Genomic DNA, 17,609 nt, shown 5'->3' with positions numbered 1-17,609 from the left:
CTGAATGTGTTTATAATTTTGGCTTTCATTGACCATTGTCACATTATTTTGTTCTCGCAAGTTATGCAAAGTATGTAAGTGACGAGATTTAACCTGGATATTTTGTTCATTGAGATCTAATGTAGTGTGATTTAGGTGTTCCCTTTATTTTTTGAGCAGTGTAAAATCCTATTATGCAAGCTATATATATTTCAACATAAAACTGGCTTCTGTAGGTAGGACATGTTTTGTCCCTTATTTTAACAGTCAGAAATCAGTGATATACATTGTTTCAAACATATACACATTATAAATGGCACAGTATATTAAATACCTTTGTTCCTATGTTTCTTAGCAGGAAACAACCAGTCCCATAGCTGTAAATAAAAAAAGTGTGGCACTTTGAGCAAATAACAATTACCAAAGTAACAATGCATGGCAAAATAAACCATTTTAATAAATGTGCATAGGGCCATGTTACAATTACATTGTTGCTTAAGGGAAGTTAACTAAATAAAATCATACGTATTTTTGGCTTGTCCATCCCTGAAGCACATCTGTCCAACCAGGGCAGCAGACTGATCACCAAGACACTGTGTAGAGATGTAAAATAATGTAAATTATTTATTTACACAGCACACTACTCATGTAAATAAGTGATGATAATACGTAAGTGATAAACCTAGTGTTGTGCAGCTAGAAACAATATCTTGTGTTATATTCGAAAATACAGGAAAGCCCTAAAAATGTCTAGAACCACATACCTTTCATCCCTAACATCGTCAGCGATTCTATATTCTGTATACCAGCATAGCAGTGATGAATTTATGAACTACTTCACAAATACACTCCAAGATATTAGAGACATTTTTTGAACTATGCAACCAGAAGTGAAACCCGCTGAAAAAACAACTATCTACAGCGCCCCTAAGGTGAAATTGCTATTATTTTCTACCATAGTTATCACAAAACATCAGATCATCTAAATCAACAACACGCATGCTAGACTCTATTACCTACAAATCAACTGAAAAAGATGCTCCCAGAAATGATAGATCCTCTACTTAGCATTATTACTCATCTCTGACACTAGGACATGCCTAAAGCATACAAGGTTGCTGTTATAAGGCCCCTTGTCAAAAAACATCAACTCGACCCTAGAGAACTAGTTAACTACAGACCTATAATCAAATCTACCTTTCATATCTAAAGTTCTGGAAAAAGTCGTCTCAACTCAATTATGTTCCTTCCTCCCAAGGAATGACATCAATGAAGATTTCCAGTGTGGATTTAGAGCACATCACAGTACAGAGACGGCTTTGATCAGAGTTACAAATGATCTGCTTTTAGCATCTGACCGAGGTTGTATCTCCATATCGGTGCTGCTAGATCTTAGTGCTGCATTCGACATCATTGACCACAGCACGCTCCTACATAGACTCAAAAATTATTTCGGCATTAAGGGAATAGCTTAGATCTTATTTATCTGACCATTTTCAATATGTAGTAATAAATAATGAGGTGTCACGCAAATTACAAGTTTAGTACGGTGTACAACAGGGCTCCGTCTTGGGGCGTATGCTCTTCGCATTATACATTCTACATCTAGGACATATAATAAAGGGACACAGTGTTAGCTTTTACTGTTATACCGATGATACGCAACTTTATATTTCCTTGATGCCTCATGAAACATAAAAATTCCATCGAATAGTGGAATGCATAGTCTATATAAAAAAGTGGATGAGCAACAATTTCTTATTACTGAACTCAGACAAAACTGAAGTGTTACTTATTGGACCGAAAACCGCCATACGTAACAACCAAGAATACTGCTTAACTATTGATGGATGTTCCATAAAACCCTCGTCTTCAGCAAATAATCTTGCCATTTTATTCTATAGTACTCTGTCATTTGAGAACCATGTCGCCAACACCTGTAAAATAGCGCTTTTCCACCTTAAAAATATATCTAAACTAAGTCATATGCTGTCATCATCAGATGCAGAGAAGTTAATTCATGCATTTATGACATCAAGATTAGATTACTGTAACTACACTATTAGGTGGTTGCCCTGCAGACTTATTATAAAAACTCCAACTGGTCCAAAATGTGTCAGCTCGAGTTCTTACATGTACAAATAAGTATGAGCATATTAGCCTGTTCTGTCAACCTTACACTGGTTACGTAAAAAGTATCGCATGAACTTTAAAATCTTGCTTATTGGCTATAAAGCCCTGCATGGTTTAGCTCCTCACTACTTGAGTGAATTTATCTTGTATTACAGTCCTTCACGTGCACTACACTCTCAGGTGTCCGGTTAGTTGGTAATACCTATAATTTCAAAATCAAGTGCAGGCGGCAGATCCTTTTCCTATCTAGCGCCTTAACTTTGGAACAGTCTTCCCTGCACTGTCCGGGAGGCAGACAACCTCTATGTCAGTTTAAATCTAGACTAAATACACATTTTTTTTAAATCTTGCATACACTACACTATCATGATATAATAATTCCGAAGGTTTAGGCCGCACTAGTTAGACCGGAACCAGGAACACTTCCAAAAGCAACTGATGTATTTGTTGCAACACAGAGTGCAGAACAGTACTCTACTCTCAGCCAGTCTAGTCTCGTTGTTCCAAGGTTACCAGAGCGGGCAGGACGCAGTCCATACCCAGACCTGACAAAAACTGTGATGATAGAGCTGGATAAAATTTCAGCCACTATTAGATTATTAATGATAATCTTAAATCTCTTTTTTATTTTGCTTTGTTATGCAAGTAGTGTTCAGCTTTTGCCAGAGGGGAACAGGACTGTTTTTTTTCCTCTACACCATTTGCATACTGTTTGCCTGGCCGGGGGGGCTGATAGAATTTTCTAGTTTTATTTAATTGACACTGCATATAGAAATGTATAGTCTGTCTGATATTTGACCTGTGTTTTGACTTGCATAACTTTATGTTTGCTTATAGTCAATGTGTTTTCTTGTACAGCTGCTTTTTAACAATGACATTTTTAAAAAGCGGTATATAAATAAAGTTGACTTGAATTCAGTGTTTGGGTGTTGCCTGACAAACTTTCCTTGACCCCTAGACCCAAAAAGAACAATCTTGCTTTCATCAGTCCACAAAACATTGCATCATTTTTATTTAGCCAGTCAATGTGATTCAAAAATGGGACTTTGCGGGTGCTTGTGAAGATTCATGTTATCCATTCTTCCAGTATGTGTTAAATCTAAGGATGGGAGTAAGATTGTTATGACGTATGCCTTCCTTGATCCAGGCAGTTCAGCCTCCTTTTGTACTTAAAGTCTCATGCATAAGCTTAATTTGTCTGGGAAGAAAATTAGTATTCTTCTTAAAAGCATGAATCAGGATAAGTCTGTTTCCAGTTATGTTTTAAAGGATTTGGAAGTGGCTGGGCTAAAACAGACACATTACTGTTCACTTCCGGAAGTGTATACACAGAAAAGTATACCAGTATCTAAATCAAATATTCCCACAGAAACTGATCTTGACCAAGTACTACCTCACTTGAAGTACATTAATTTGCCTTCAATTGAAGCAGGAGTTAAGCCCTTGATAGGATCTAATGTACCAGAAGCTCTAGAGCTGTGGTAAGTTGTCCACAGTCAAAATAAGGGACCGTATGCTGTAAAAACTGTACTTGGATGGACAGTGAATGGACCACTTAAAGGAATGGAAAAGGAGTGGAATTGCCTGTAATGACAAACTTAATAGAACTGTAAACCGAATCTCTGTTGTAAAATTGGATGAGCTTTGGAAGCAGCGTTTAAGAATGATTTTCCTGAAAGTGCTCTAGATGATTTGGTAGGGACTTTCTAAAGAAGATGACAAGTTCATGGAGTTGGTATCTCAATCTGTAAAGTTAACCGATGGTATTTACAACATTGGTTTTCCTCTTAGGAATAAAGAGATGGTCCTTACAAATAACAAAGTAATTGCTGAACAACGGGCTTTGAACTTGCGTAAGCGAATCATGAAGGACTGTGCCTTTAAGGAAGATTATACTGCCTTTATGGAGGATGTGATTTCTAAAGATTATGCTGAAAAGGTACCTGAGGAAGATCTAGAGAGACTGGACAGACGTATGTGGTACATACCTCATCATAGGGTTTACCATCCGAAAAAGATCAGGATTGTTTTGATTGTACTGCCACGTACCAGGGGTCTTCATTGAATCAACAGCTGCTACAGGGTCCAGACTTGACAAGTCCCCTTATAAGTGTTCTTACAGGATGGAACCTGTTGCTTTAATGGCTGATGTAGAATCCATGTTCTACCAAGTAAGAGTTCCCCCAGAAGATTCAGACCTTTTAAGGTTTCTGTGGTGGCCAAAGGGCAATATAAGTAAGAACTTGGAAGAGTTCATAATGGTGGTACATTTATTTGGAGCTTCCTCATCTCCAAGTTGCTCCAATTATGCACTTAGGAAATGTACAGAGGACTATGGGAGTTTGTTCCACCCCAGAACAACTGAGACCATAATGAATTGTTTTTATGTGGACGATTGCCTTACTTCAGTGCCTACAGAATCTGATGCTATACAACAGAATGAGGAACTTCTGGAGATGTGCTGTAAAGGTGGTTTTCACCTTACTAAATGGATGAGTAACCGTTGTAAAGTGTTGAACGCAATTCCTGAAAAAGAGAGAGTAAAAGAAGTGAAGGACCTTGATTTGAATCATGACATGCTTCCCATGGAAAGAGTATTAGGTGTACAGTGGTGTGATGAATCTGACACCTTTAAATTCAAGGTTGTAATCAAAGATAGACCATTCACTAGAAGAGGGATTCTTTCAATGATTAGTAGCATATATGATCCTCTTGGATTCATGTCTCCAGTGGTACTGTTAGCAAAGAACATTCTTCAAGATCTCTGTAGAGAAAAGATCGGATGGGACACTCTGATACCCACAAGGTATGTTCAGAGATGGAGAAATTGGCTTGATGATCTCCATGACTTGGAAAGATTTAAGATAAAAATATGTGTGAAACCTGGAGAATTTGAAAAACTCTTGTCAGCTCAGCTAAACCACTTCTCTGATGCTTGTGGAAATGATTATGGTGTAGTATCTTATCTGCTTTTGCACAACCAGCAAGGTTTGGGGCATTCTGCTCTTTTGGTGAGTAAATCTTGTGTAGCACCATTAAAATCTTCCACTATTCCTAGTATGGAACTTACTGCAGCTACTCTTGCCAGTCGAATGGATAAATTGTGGAAAAGGGATCTAAGAATGGAATTGCAAGATTCAGTGTTTTGGACTGATAGCACGGTTGTGTTGAAGTATATTCAAAATGAGTCCTCCAGATTTAAGTACTTTGTTGCAAACAGAGTGGCAGAGATCTTGAGAACATCTAACACAACTCAATGGAAGTATGTGAATTCCTCAGTTAATCCTGCAGACTTCACTTTAAAGGGATTAAGAGTGTGTTCATTACTTAAAGAAAAGAGGAAGAATGGCAAACTAATCCAGTTGAAGTTGAGAAAATCATGCTTGCATATCCAGAAATCAAGAAGGAATTCTCGGTCAATACGCTGCAAATTGACACTCAAGGATTTTATTTATTTACTCAATTTTATTTATATAGCGCTTTTCACAATTTGCATTGTTCAAAAGCAGCTTTACAGGAAAAACGAAAAACCCAAGAAAGGGTAAAACACACTACTTGGTGTGTTATATAATAACTCCAATTATTCTAGTAAATAATATCTAATGTCAGCATCTCCTGGTGGTTTATTTAGCATATTTGCATTAAGTGAATGCTTGGCTGAAAAGATGCGTTTTTAATCTAGATTTAAATTGGGGGAGTGTGTGTCACAAAATGGCTTTGGACAGAACCCAGATGCAGGCAGATGAAGGTTAAATATAAATGTTTATTAAATAAAACACCCGCAATGGGGAAAAACAAGAACAAAAACACACTAGCCTACAAATACGAGAAACAAACACTTTCCACGAGGGGAAAAAACAAGGTCTATATAAAAGCGAAATAATAAGTCTACAAACTGGAACAGGAACAACATGTAATCCAACGACAAGACATCCGTGTTACGCATGAACAGTAGACAATAGATAAAGACAAAGACAATGCACCAACACTGAACAGAGAAAAACTGAGACCATATAAAGGGAGACACTAACGAGGAGTGATTACATGGGGAGAGTGGTGACAGCTGATGGGAATGAAACCCTAACGAGGTGAATTACAAAACAGACGATGGGAATGAAACCCTAATGAAATTACAGGAGATAGGAGGGTGGGGCTGAGAGACATAACAGGAAGACACGTGGCATTAAGTAACAACATAAAGCCACGTGTCTCCACACATAACACAACAGAAACCCGAAAGACGTGGCAATGTCATGACTCTGCCCAGGGAGCTTGAAAGCTCGAGACAGGAAGGACAGAGTCCTAACAGTGTGTCTGATCCTCGAATAATATCAGGAAGGCTATTCCAGAGTTTAGGTGCTACGTATGAGAAAGCTCGACCCCCTTTGGTGGATTTAGTTATTCTGGGTATTATCAAAAGTCCTGCGTTTTGAGATCTTAGAGAGCGTGATGGGTTGTAGTGTGATAGAAGCTCTGTTAGGTAGGTAGGGGCTAAACCCTTTAAAGTTATTTTAATCACTTATAAAGCCTTAAAGTCAATACGATACTTAATGGGTAGCCAGTGAAGGGTTGATAAAATTGGGGTTATGTGATCATATTTCTGGACCTGGTTAGAACTCTGGCAGCTGCATCTGAACTAACTGTAGTTTGTTTATTGATGATGCAGGACAACCACTAAGTAGCGCATTACTTGAGGTCATAAATGCATGAATAAGCTTCTCCGCGTCAGCAACACACAGAATATTTCGTAACTTGGCAACATTTCTTAGTTGGAAAAAGGCTGTTTTTGTGACATTTGAGATGTGATTTCGACTTGACAGGTTGCTGTCTAATATAACGCCTAGATCTTTTACTGTATTTGTTGAAGTAACAGTACATCCTTCAAAAATATTTGGTTTGCGTGTCTTTGGTCCGATAAGTAATATTTCTGTTTTATTAGAATTTAAAAGAAGGAAATTACAGGTCATCCAATGTTGTATATCTTCAATGCACTCTGCCAATTTGGATAGCTGGGAGGAATCATCTGGTCTTGATGAGATATATAGCTGAGTATCATCTGCATAGCAATGGAAGCTAATTCCATTTTTTTTATAATGTTTCCGAGGGGAAGCATGTATATGGAGAACAGCACGGGTCCCAGAACCGATCCCTGAGGTAATCCATAATTTACTTGCGTTAGATTGGATGATTCCCCATTTAAATGGACAAATTGATGTCTGTCTGACAAGTACGATCTAAACCACTGTAGTGCCTGTCAAGCGATCTAGAAGTATGTTATGGTCTACGGTATCGAATGCAGCACTAAGGTCAAGCAGGACCAGGAGTGAGATGTTACCTTTATCTGATGCTATAAGCAGGTCATTTGTAATTTTAACGAGCGCAGTTTCCATGCTATGATGTGATCTAAAGCCTGACTGAAATTTTTCATGCATGTTGTTATTTTGTAAGAAAGAGCACAACTGAGTGCACACTACTTTTTCTAGTATTTTAGAAAGGTAGAAGTTGCGATAAGTTTAATTAAATCTTCCTGTTTTATAGGTGAAAAACACTGGAGCCTTTGTTTATGTAATTAAGTACTATTCATCATGGACATGTCTTCTAAAGCCTATAGCCTGGATACTAAGGCTAAAGAAAATTCTGCTAAATCTAAATCAGAGAGGGAAACAACTGGAATCAAATTGGGAGATCTCTGTAAGAACATGCACAAATTACAATCCATTATTGGTAAGCGATATCTTTCAGTAGATGAGCTGAAGGTAAGTGAACTGGAAATCGTAAGCTTTTCCCAAAGGATGAGGTTCCGAGAGGAATTGGAGGCTTTACAGAGTCAAACATGTGCGCAGGTAAATCCGCACACACCAATTAAGCATGATGCGTTGCCACACCCAGAATCACCGTTCCAACATGTACAAATCGATTTCACTCACATGCCGCCGATAGGCAATCTTAAATATCTCTTGGTCATTATTGATCGATTCTCAAAGTGGCCAGAAGCATTTGCGTGCACAAAAGAGGACACTAAAACGGTAGTAAAGATCTTAACGAAAGAGATAATACCCCGTTATGGAATAATTTAGACTTTCGAAAGCGATAACTGGACGCATGTGTTACCCGCCGTGTTAACCGAAATACGGATGACCCAATCTTCCACTACTAAGTTATCACCTTTCGAGGTGCTAATGGGTAGGCCTTTCCCGACCCTGTGGGTCAAAGGCCGCGCAGGCAATTCTTCCTTAGGTGACATGCAGGTAATCCAGGAGGACTACGTGACTTCCCTTGTCGAAAAGCTAAATTCTATATGTGCTGATGTTTCTCTGTGTCTTCCTCTTCCCTCAGAAAAACCTACTCATAGTTTTGTTCCAGGACAAAGAGTCTTTGTTAAGAGTCTGAAGCCTATCAAGGTTGGAGAACCAAAGTTCCACGGACCAGTGACTGTGATTGCCGTAACCAGGACAGGAGTTCTGACAGATTACATACACGATTCTAGAAGTCCTGTTCTTCAGGAGAGCAGACAAGCTCCAATTTAAAATACAATCTCAAAAGGGGATTCACCTTACTGCATTTTAGGGTGGGTGAAGCACTGACCACGCTGAGGAAAGAACTACCTTTCGTGAGGTGGGGGCCACCCAAAGCAAGAAGATAGATGGCCCATTGAGTCAACAGTGCCTTACCCCATTGTAATACAGTTCGTAGAAGGGAAGGAAGGAGGCGGGAACCGGCGAACATTTGAACAATAAAAACTTTAATTAAATAAACAATAACGTAACTGACCGACAGCCACCTCACGGTAGACTGCCGGCCATAAAACATACACACACTAAACATATGTCCGGGCCCGGTCCTCTCTCGTCAACAGTCCTGCCGAACATCCTTTTAAGCTCCCAATCTCCTCCGTGATAAGATGCGGGACCGGTGCGCGCACAGCTGCTTCCACTTATCACTCACGCCACCGGCCCCGCGTCACGGCTCTCGTCCCGCCTTCCTCACCACATACCCCCATCACCCCTTACAGGCCGGGGGGCACCACCGAGACTGTACCTACTCCCCCCCCCGGGGAGCCAGTCTCGGAGTCCGCGGCGCTTGGGGGTATGCACCGGCGAGACGAAAGAACGGAGACGGGAGCCCCCGGAGCGACAGGGACGAGAGAGGGGAGAGAGGAAAAGAAAAAAAAATTGTCCGGTTCCCTGACATGCTGTCGCTCGGTCCTCAGCCAGCCGAGAAACTCTTCCTCGCGGTGCCATGCGATGGTACTGGACGCTCGGTGGACGGCTCGATCCTCCTCCGCCCCCTGGCGGCCGGCGATGGCCCTCCAGCTGAGGGCAGCTGGTCTTCCGTTCCCTGCTCCTCCCCATCATGGCGGCTGGCAGCAGGCTCGGCCCACGGCGAACGGGCCTTGGCTCCCTCCTGGACGGCAGCCACCCCACCTCGACCCAGGAGCACGGCAGCGAGGTCCTCGTCCCATCCGACTTCTTGATCCAGCACCACCGCCTCGGGCAGCCACTCGCGGACTTCCCCCGTCCGCGCTGCCCGAACTCCTCAGCACCGCGATTACCCTCGGCAGCGAGGGCTCTCTGACAGCATGTCCCTCCTTCCTCCCGGGTTTCGGCACCAGTGTAATACAGTTCGTAGAAGGGAAGGAAGGAGGCGGGAACCGGCGAACATTTGAACAATAAAAACTTTAATTAAATAAACAATAACGTAACTGACCGACAGCCACCTCACGGTAGACTGCCGGCCATAAAACATACACACACTAAACATATGTCCGGGCCCGGTCCTCTCTCGTCAACAGTCCTGCCGAACATCCTTTTAAGCTCCCAATCTCCTCCGTGATAAGATGCGGGACCGGTGCGCGCACAGCTGCTTCCACTTATCACTCACGCCACCGGCCCCGCGTCACGGCTCTCGTCCCGCCTTCCTCACCACACCCATAATTCCCCTGAAGTGCACAAAGGGCCAAATTGATAAATCAATTCCCATATCTTATGGATATATTCGATAACGACGCTTTCTTCGAGTGTACCGTTACAGATGCTCTTTTTGCGTTTGGTCCAGTAATTATTTGGACAGTGGTAGACTCATTAGAAGAAGCTCAAGATCCCTTACGGATGATATTGGATACGGATGAGTATAGGACTAGTTGGCCTGCCAGTTCATAAATTGGCAGGCCAACTAGTCCTATACTCATTTGAAAAGATTGAAGGGGAACTAAGAGTGAAAAAGAAGACTCAAGAGTTAAGAAGACACCAAAGAGATAAGAGTGGCGAAGGCTCAATGTGATGGAAATTATGCATGTGCTTTAGCAATATTACAGAGAAGGGTAGTGCAGGAGGAAGGAGAAGCAGATTGTTGGGTATGTTTGCAACTTCAGTCCATGTGGAAAACGCAGGAGGTAAGCACAGATATGGTTTGTAATAGCAAAGGCATATGTGAAATGCCTAAACAGATTACCTTGATCAGGGACCCACATTCCATCGTAAATGCTCGAGCATCGTAAATGCTCATCCAGCAGTATTGTGTGTTCTGGGGTAGGAAAACATATAGTAGGAATGTCTGACTGTAAAAATACTATTACTCTGATTCAGGAGAAGAAAAAAATTCATAATTGTACGAACTTATAAGAACAGCACCAGTGAAGGGTTCAACTGTCCCTTTTCACACATAGACAGCGCACCTGGGATGGTGTGGGTATGCAGTGAAACTGCGTATTATCATTTAGATGAGGGACAGTGGAGAGGTTGTTGTTATCCTGATATTATGTCTACAGGAACGACTATTTTAAGGAAGAAAATAAAAGATATGGGAAGAGAATCACTAAGCCGATAGAAGCAGGATATCAAACCCCCGCCAGACTATTATGCCGGTCATAAAACTAGTAATCCATGGACCAGCCCGTGGGAAACTGTAGAATGGTCTGTGGCAGGTTACTTTACAGGCATAGGGACAGCCATTGCTTTAAACAAAGTAAATGGTCTGGCATGGCAGGTTCTATCTTTGGAGAATGACACAGCACAAGCATTGAATTGGATTAGCACTCAGTTAAGAACAATGAGACAAGCAGTTGTTCAGAATAGACTCGCTCTGGACATATTGACAGCCGAAAAAGGAGGAGTGTGCAAAATGTTAGGAGTCTCTTGTTGTTTTTAAATTCCAGACTATTCAGACAGCATCACCGACATTGTTACACATATGAGGTAATCAATCCCAGTACCTGAAACGGCTGATTCCTCGTGTTTTAAATGGCTGAAGGATGGGGTGGCTGGATCTTCAGCACCGTAATGCCAATAATTGTTTGTTTAGTAGTTTTCATACTGTTTGGGCCCTGTATCTTACAACGCCTACATAAATGTGTGACGCAATCATTTGCTCCATTGACAAGGCCAGGAGCTTATCAGGCAATGATGATATCACGCCACTTGACAGAAATGAACTGAATTAGGATGGCTAGAGCCACACCTGAAGGTCTCGCTATTGAAACTAACCATAGGGTATGTGGAACCGAATTTGATAGTGATAATGACGACGATGATGATGATTATGTGCACCTATATGAAGAGGCACTTGCTCCAATCATAAGAAGGGAAGCCCAGGTGATGGAAGGGGAGGAAAGAGAGGTTCAAGTAGTTGAAGACAGTAGAGCAGACTCCGAAATGATAGCAGAATGATGAGAAAAGTGATGTGAATGAGGAGAGCGATGAGGATGAGTAATTCCTTTTTAAGAAGGGAAGAAAGTGATGATTTCTTTGATTTCCTATTTAATGCAATGTTATGTAAAACAGCTTGCAGGTGAAAACAAAATAAAAATACGCTAATTGGAAATGATATATCACTAACACATTTGAGTAAATGTTTTGTTTATTATAGGGACACATGGTTATTTGTAAGACTGATGGTCTTAAAGTGGCCATTGTGAGATTCTAGAATCTAGGTTTCTGATAAGACACCTTGAGCCTGGTTTCCACGAGGATGATATGTTTCCTACGGGGATATCATTGTGAGTTAGAGGTGGGGTAGAGGAGCACAGAAGTGTTCGGAGAACAAAGAACTAATAAATGTCTTAGACAGGAATACTAACTAAGGTGTGATATATGTTCTGTGTACCAATCTGATAGATCTGATCCCAATCTCACTTCCTCTTTTTACATATATATATACTGAACCCATTTGTAATAAACTTTGACTTTGAGTGAACTACACTTCTGTGTCTGTGTCATTCTAAATCCCCGGATCTGGACCTGCGGAGTGTTCCCATCGACTAGACACATCTACTAGTAAAACTTTATACCTAGACAAAGTAATAATCTTACACCTACCTAACTCTCATCTTTGTTTTTCTTTCAATGTTAGTTCTGGTAACCTATTATGTGAGAAATACGGCAGGACATCCTAAAATTCTTGTGTTCATACTCAGGGCTCTTACGCATTTCTGTATAGCCTATGCTTTATTAAAAAGGTGTAGGCTATACTAATTTTAGCCATTTGGTCTGAATAGATTAAGCAACATTAAGCATTTTAGCACGGTAAGCCTACCCCGGCCGATGGATCGATGCACGCTGATTCTGTATTTATTCTAACTGTATATCCTGCACTTGCTAATTGCACTTCTGGTTCTGGTTACACTGTACTTGTATATGTGTAATGACAATAAAGTTGAATCTAATCTAAAGTTGAATCTGATGGCGTGGCCGAAACTATATAGCCTAATATAAAAGTATAATAGGCCTACAAAATACAATGTCCCAAACATATACAGATCTAATTGAATATATTTCCAGTGAGGACTCATTGTTTTCTTACCAGTAATTATATATATTTTTTCACTGCTCAACCATGTAAAACTGACTTGCGTTGAGGTAGAGGTCCTCATGGGTCCCAGTCGGGTTCTAAAGAAAGTGCTGTCTATTTCTATCTGGTCTATTGTATCTGGCCTTCAACAGGCGTGGCTGAAAGATTCATTTTTCTGTCTCGTATTATCAAAATAAAAAACGCAGAACGTCTCCACAATATCAAGCATTTTCTGAGAGTTGCAATTTAAAACAAGATGCTACAATATACAATATAAACAGATGCACATAGTGGGAGGATACCTATTAAAATCAGAGCGGCTGCTAGTTGAGATCATAGTTATCGCAAACACAATAAATGTCCTGTAAATGATGACAATGCATACGATTTATGTGAACATTGTGTGCGGAATGAAAAAAATTACTTAATTCCTTTAAGCCAGAGCTCGATAGGCCTATGTCTGTCTGTGTGGACTTCTGGCAGTGCAAGCGTCAGTAACATTTCTGAAAATTTTAAGATGCAGTAGAACAGGGGTCAGCAACAGGCGGCCCGCTGGCTAAAACTGGAACTTATTTTAATCTACAAGTAATTCGATTCCATACGATTGATGTGGCATCATTTAAATCTGATCTACACGCTATAATATCCATTCTTAATTTGTTTGGTCCTTGTGAGCCTGTCAACATTTGTTATTGTAGAAGTAACTCTTGGGAGGTTTTGTTATAGGTTAACTGAATAGTGTATAATGTACATAGAGATTTGCACTCAGTCTAATTATTTTTCTGCAATCGTTGACATTTGAAAAAAGGTTAAACTGATGCCATCTAAGATGTATGTTTTTTTTTCTTCAGCAGATAACTTCAGGATTTTTGGAATATAATGACAGTGAGCGGGACCAAAACTTAATCCAATCGAAGTCACCATAAATCACCATAGTATATGACTCCAGTTGCTCAATTAAGTATCTTTGTGTAATTACTGAAAACCTTGCATGTACAGAGCTATTTTTCATGTTCTGAATATGACATACTATTGTACTCATGCTTGTTTTCCCACTGTCAGGGGAATTTTTTCAAAGATAAATATTTTTACATTTCCCTTAAATTTATTTTTCTGTTACATTGAAGGTACAAAGTAAAGTACTGGTATTTAATATTGTGTTTTTATTCTACATGTAAAGAATTTAACAGGAAATGTGTCAAGACTATTCAGGAAAGGCGAACCCAAATGCCAGCAGCAGTTCACAAAATAACTTAAACTTTATTAATAAAACAAAACAAAAGCCCAGGATGGGGGTAAAACAAGAATACTGAAACAAGAAACACTTTCCACTAGGGGGCAAAAAACAGGAGAACAGGATCAATACGCTCACAAGACTCTGTCATGTTGTATTATTACCTTGTCTTGATGCCTTATTTGGCTAGTACTGTCAAAGTAATAAATCCAACATGGCAAGGTCACAAGGCAAAAGTATGGCATGGCAGCAAGGCAAAATGAAACAGCACAGGACAGCAAACACAAGTGCATAAAAAAAGCAACCAAATCAAGTTAGGTCCAGGGCATGAAATCATTAACAATCAATTATGAGGAGACCAGAGGACGGGAACAAAGACAAAACCGGAGAGAGCGCATGGCACGCCTAAACAAACAATGCCATGTCTCTCTCCACACTAAACACGTGGGTACTGCCACAAGACTGGAAAACCTGAACAGGAGAGCAGGATCGTGACAGAAATAACTGTAAGCCGTTAGCCAAATGGTACACCCCAGCTAACACATGACTTTCCAGTTACGTAATGTTAAGTAATTTACTTAATACGTTCCAGTTAAGTCATTTCATGAATTACCAGCTGTCAACGTAACTGGCACGTCTCAGGCATGTAATTTCACAATTAACATTAAATTACCAATTCATAACGTCACCATTACGGTCTCCCAACGTTGCAAGATAACCAAGAACGGTTCAGTGACGTAACATGTTTGTACTATTTTGGTGATCACATGACCAACGGGTAGTATGCTACTTGAAGGCTCCCCAACCTGTGTAAGCACACGTTCAACTTTTTGCAGCATGCGCAGGTTGCACAGACAGCTATGACATTGCGGAACTGCGACTGCACCGTGATCTTTTTTTTCTCTTGTATGACTTGGAAATATCACGTGGATAGAGTCTGCATCGTTTTTAAATATAATTTTTTACGATAGTATATCACAGAGATCTTAGAGGCCCTTGAGGGTTCACTAATGCAAAGAGGCACTTAGTTATGCAACTATTCTATGTATATATAAAACAGATTCAGTCCTGTGTGCCTGTGGAGACGGAAAGGTTCGAATGGGTTCAGAAATCTTCTGGTCATTTTTTAAAGACTTCTTTGATAAAGACTTTACCAATCTTTCTAAAGACCTTTAATTGCAGATGTCCCCTTATGAATTTGTTTTACTGTATAAATATTTCATATTTATACAAGTCACTTCAATGCATTAACACTTTTTATTAAGTTTAACTTTTACATTATAATAATTGTTGTAAATAATTCCTTAATTAACTACTTTTTGTTTGTCATTCAGAATCGTAAGAGAATCGTGGTCTCTATTTGAAATAAAGAATCTTGATTCTCAATTTATCCAGAATCGTGGAGCTCTAGATGTCTTTAGTACTTTTCTAAACCTTGGCAAAAACTGACACCATGATGTCTATGAGGAGGCCTGGAAATCTTTCGGATGTCAACTTAATATCTTTATTTGTGCTCCAAAGACTTTGGAGTTCTCAAAACATGTTAAAATCATGTGGATGAGCAGGGATGGGCAGTATTTGAAATACATGTATTTAAAATATGTATTTGAAATACAAAATAGTATTTTGTATTTGAAATCCTTTGGAAAAATCAAATGTAATTTGTATTTAAATACATTTAACATGAGTATTTTTGCATTTTCAAAATACTTTTGAGCCAGTCAATCTTCGTTTTCGTGCATCAACTTCCACCAACCCCAACATTCATGCACGTGAGCTTCAGCTGTAGCAACAACCCAGCATTGGATCTGCGACTTTTCTGGAATAAGGGGAGGATTTCAAGGTCAAGTTTATTTGTGTTTAAAATATTAACGTTACTGCATGTTAGGTATGGGTGATGATGTCATGACAACATCAACATGTCGTAAATTCGTAGCGATTATATAAATTGTGAATTGATTGAACTTTTTCTAAATAGTTTACAGAGCTATTGAAGTAAATATACACTCACTGGCCACTTTATTAGGTACACCTTACCAGTACCGGGTTGGACCCCTTTTGCATTCAGAACTGCCTTAATCCTTCGTGGCATAGATTCAACAAGGTACTGGAAACATTCCTGTTTTTTTGGTCCATATTGAAATGATAGCATCACGCAGTTGCTGCAGATTTGTCGGCTGTACATCCATGATGCGAATCTCCGGTTCCACCACATCCCAAAGGTGCTCTATTGGATTGAGATCTGGTGACTGTGGAGGCCATTTGAGTACAGTGAACTCATTGTCATGTTCAAGAAACCAGTCTGAGATGATTTGTGCATTATCCTGCTGGAAGTAGCCATCAGAAGATGGGTACACTGTGGTCATAAAGGGATGGACATGGTCAGGCACATTACTCAGGTAGGCTGTGGCGTTGACACGATGCTCAATTGGTACTAATGGGCCCAAAGTGTGCCAAGAAAATATCCCCCACACCATTACACTACCACCACCAGCCTGAATCCGTTGATACAAGGCAGGATGGATCCATGCGTTCATGTTGTTGATGCCAAATTCTGACCCTACCATCCGAATGTCACAGGAGAAATCGAAACTCATCAGACCAGGCAACATTTTTCCAATCTTCTATCGTCCAATTTTGGTGAACCTGTGCGAATTGTAGCCTCAGTTTCCTGTTCTTAGCTGTCAGGAGTGGCACCCGGTTTGGTCTTCTCCTGCTGTAGCCCATCCACCTCAAGGTTCGACGTGTTGTGCGTTCAGAGATGCTCTTCTGCATAACTCCGTTGTAACGAGTGGTTATTTCAGTTACTGTTGCCTTTCTATCAGTTCTAAGCAGTCTGGCCATTCTCCTCTGACCTCTGGCATCAACAAGGCATTTGCGCCCACAGAACTGCCGCTCACTGGTTATTTTCTCTTTTTCTGACCATTTTCTGTAACCCAAGAAATGGTGGTGCGGGAAAATCCCAGTAGATAAGCAGTTTCTGAAATACTCAGACCAGCCCGTCTGGCACCAACAACCATGCCACGTTCAAAGTCACTTAAATCACCTTTCTTCCCCATTCTGACGCTCGGTTTGAACTGCAGCAGATCGTCTTGACCATGTCTACATGCCTTAATGCATTGAGTTGCTGCCATGTGATTGGCTGATTAGAAATTTGAGTTAACGATCAGTCGGACACCTAATAAAGTGGCCAGTGAGTGTATATGTGCACCTTTTAGTGGGCAGGAATAATTGGAACATTAGAGTGGAAAAAGAAACAAGTGTGAATGAGTAATTGTGATTTGTGTTATTATAACTGCTGTGAAAGGAAATTCTAATTCTCACTTTGCACGTTGGCAGGACGTTTTTTATGTGCACGCTCTCCGAGACGGAGTGTCACGCATGACGCGTTGGAATAAGCGCACAGTTGCCGCTTTCGCTTGTAGCTTTGTGCAGTTGAAGCCTTGTTTATACTTTCGCAATTCGCATGGATACGCCG

The 17,609-nt window shown here is 40.4% G+C and overlaps 1 protein-coding gene across 3 annotated transcripts in view; it reads right to left on the bottom strand.

Annotated features, from left to right (window-relative positions):
- The window catches only part of LOC306898024 (glycerol kinase 3), a 115,398-nt gene that overhangs the window by 51,061 nt on the left and 46,728 nt on the right, over nucleotides 1-17,609 (bottom strand). For all 3 annotated transcript variants that reach the window (XM_079463234.1, XM_079463232.1, XM_079463233.1), the window contains exons 10-11: nucleotides 505-572; nucleotides 314-356 (exon numbers count right to left, since the gene is read on the bottom strand). In XM_079463234.1, the coding sequence (XP_079319360.1) occupies nucleotides 314-356; nucleotides 505-572 (111 nt within the window). The remainder of the gene's footprint in view (nucleotides 1-313; nucleotides 357-504; nucleotides 573-17,609) is intronic.

The sequence above is a fragment of the Barbatula barbatula genome (assembly GCF_947034865.1).
Source record: "Barbatula barbatula genome assembly, chromosome: 8".
NCBI classification, from domain to species: domain Eukaryota; kingdom Metazoa; phylum Chordata; class Actinopteri; order Cypriniformes; family Nemacheilidae; genus Barbatula; species Barbatula barbatula.
This window is presented reverse-complemented; position numbering and strand designations above follow the sequence as displayed.